This window comes from Bison bison, unplaced genomic scaffold, assembly GCF_000754665.1.
Source record: "Bison bison bison isolate TAMUID 2011002044 unplaced genomic scaffold, Bison_UMD1.0 scf7180017864063, whole genome shotgun sequence".
Lineage (NCBI taxonomy): Eukaryota > Metazoa > Chordata > Mammalia > Artiodactyla > Bovidae > Bison > Bison bison.
In genome coordinates this window covers 14,128,080-14,130,247 of record NW_011494635.1, presented here as the reverse complement: position 1 = coordinate 14,130,247, position 2,168 = coordinate 14,128,080, and the positions used below count along the sequence as shown (strand labels likewise).

Sequence of the window (2,168 nt, the reverse complement as noted above, 5' to 3'; positions counted from 1 at the left end):
CAGGGACAGAGGAGCCTGTTGGGCTGCCGTCTATGGGGTCGCACAGAGTCGGACACGACTGAAGTGACTTAGCAGTAGCAGTTGAAGTGCACTTTTCTTCAGCTACCCCTCTAAGTTAGCAAACTGCTTTAACACAGTTCCTTTATAACCAGAGGACTCAAATCTATCTAAAGCCATGAGGTAAACTTTCAACTCAGTGACTCTCAGGCTTTTAGTACATAATCCACAGAAATGTGCATATACATAACATATATATGGTGTATATATATGTATATATTTGTATATACATGTATATATGTATATTTACACATATGTATATATACGTTTAAAACAAAAATTTTAACAAATCAATACTCCTTACTCTATGTGATGGACTATTACTTCCTTATTTTTTCATCCTACTTTTTTAATGCTGGCCAAGAATGTCTAAATTAATTCTGCAAACCGATTAATGGATTCCAACCTCTCCTCTGAAATTCCCTACTTTAGCAGACAAGCACCTGTAACCCCAGGAATATTTAGGATTAAGTATAGAAGTAATCAAGTAAATCAAGTAAATCAGTCATAGCAGTAATATTTTCCAGTACATTTTGGAAACTTCTATTTAATTTGGCATTTATAATGCGTTAACATTCTCATGTAACAGATTAATTTTGCAATTCCATCTTAAAACATGAGATGGAGTAACTAATCCAATTCCATTTTAAAAACATGAGATGGAGTCTGAACTCATGATTCTAAGTGGATACAGGCAACAAAATGTAAGCACATTTGTAAGCAATATTAAGACTATGAGATTTTAAGATTTATGATTAAAATTTAATCTATTAAATTTAATCCAGATTTTAAGAGCTCAATACTCGAATCTTGTCAAATAACTGAACTGGCTTAAGAAAATAGCTTGAATTTATAAATGCACGCTAGTTGTGGTAATTTAAGTTGTAAAAATCCCCTTAAGATGATTTATTTTTAAATTTACCAACATATATATACCATTTTGGGGTAACCAGGTTTTGGACTTGTAACTCAGACATTATTAAACAAAACTATCAATAATTTCAAAACAGTCTCCTGAGTGCCTTAAAGCTGCCCAGAGGACACGACAGCAGCTCCCGTTCACTTGGAACTAACGGGGTACTAAGAAGTTGGGAAGTGCCCCAGGGCGAGTGACACGTGGCCCCGCAAAAGAAAGGTTCTGCCGAAGCAGGGAACAATAAACCGAACCGAAAAAAGATAGGATCATCTTTCTTTCCTACTTCAGCGCCTGAAGCCCTTATTTTTAAAAATAAATATAACTAAAAAGCACGAAGTCAGGCAATGGGAATCACGACTTCAAAGTCCGCGCCAGCGCGCCCCAGGCCCAGCTTCCGCCCCAGTGATGAGGAAAGCCCGCGCAGAACCCTGGCCCAGGAGAGGCAGACCCCTATTGCTGGGTGGGGAAGCAGGGGATCCTGGTATCCTGGGGGCGGGGGCGGGCCTAGGTCCTGAGATGCCTAACGCTGCGGAGACTGGGCTCCGCAACAGTTTTTGCTCTGAAGTGTCGCCGCGAAAAGTGCGGGGGCCTCCAGCCCGGATCCCACCAAGCTCTGCTGCCTGTAATTTACAGGATGAAAACAAGAGTGAATGGACAGTTAGCCAGAAAAGCGCCTTTCCAAACCGTTTTGCAGCCTGCAGGGCCCGTTCCGGCCGGCGCGTACCAAGCAACCACGCCGCAGCACAGATCGGAAAAGGAAGACTTGCCGGCGCTCGCGCCCCATTCCCGCCTGCGGGCCGTACCACCCCGGGCGACCCCTCCCGACAGAAGGTACCGTCCCCGGCCCCTGATTGGCAGACGAGGCGGGGGCGTGGCCTCCGGAGCCTGGTTCCGCGCGCCAGAGCGCGCTCGCTGCAGTGCGAGCCGGACTGGGAGCGAGCGCCATGGTGAGGAGTGGTTGTAGGTTGCGGGCCAGGTGGAGGCCGTGGTTTAGGCCTGGGTTTGGGCTGGAGCGTGGGCCGGGACCAGGGCCTTCCCCGGGGACCGGGCTAGGCAAACGTGAGATAGGCGCTTACTCTGGCGTTCCGGCTCCCTTTTCAGGTGCTGCTGCACGTGCTTTTCGAGCACGCGGTCGGCTACGCGCTTCTGGCGCTGAAGGAGGTGGAGGAGATCAGCCTTCTGCTGCCGCAGGGGG

The 2,168-nt window shown here is 47.0% G+C and overlaps 1 protein-coding gene and 1 long non-coding RNA gene across 2 annotated transcripts in view; one reads left to right on the top strand and one right to left on the bottom strand.

Moving 5' to 3' along the window:
- Positions 1 to 2,168, bottom strand: part of LOC104986078 — a 16,565-nt gene that overhangs the window by 11,812 nt on the left and 2,585 nt on the right. The window lies entirely within an intron of this gene.
- The window catches only part of NOP56 (NOP56 ribonucleoprotein), an 8,349-nt gene continuing 8,031 nt past the window's right edge, over positions 1,851 to 2,168 (top strand). Inside the window, exons 1-2 of the mRNA XM_010836516.1 lie at positions 1,851 to 1,920; positions 2,075 to 2,164. Coding sequence (XP_010834818.1) covers positions 1,918 to 1,920; positions 2,075 to 2,164 — 93 coding nt within the window. The 5' untranslated portion in view covers positions 1,851 to 1,917. The remainder of the gene's footprint in view (positions 1,921 to 2,074; positions 2,165 to 2,168) is intronic.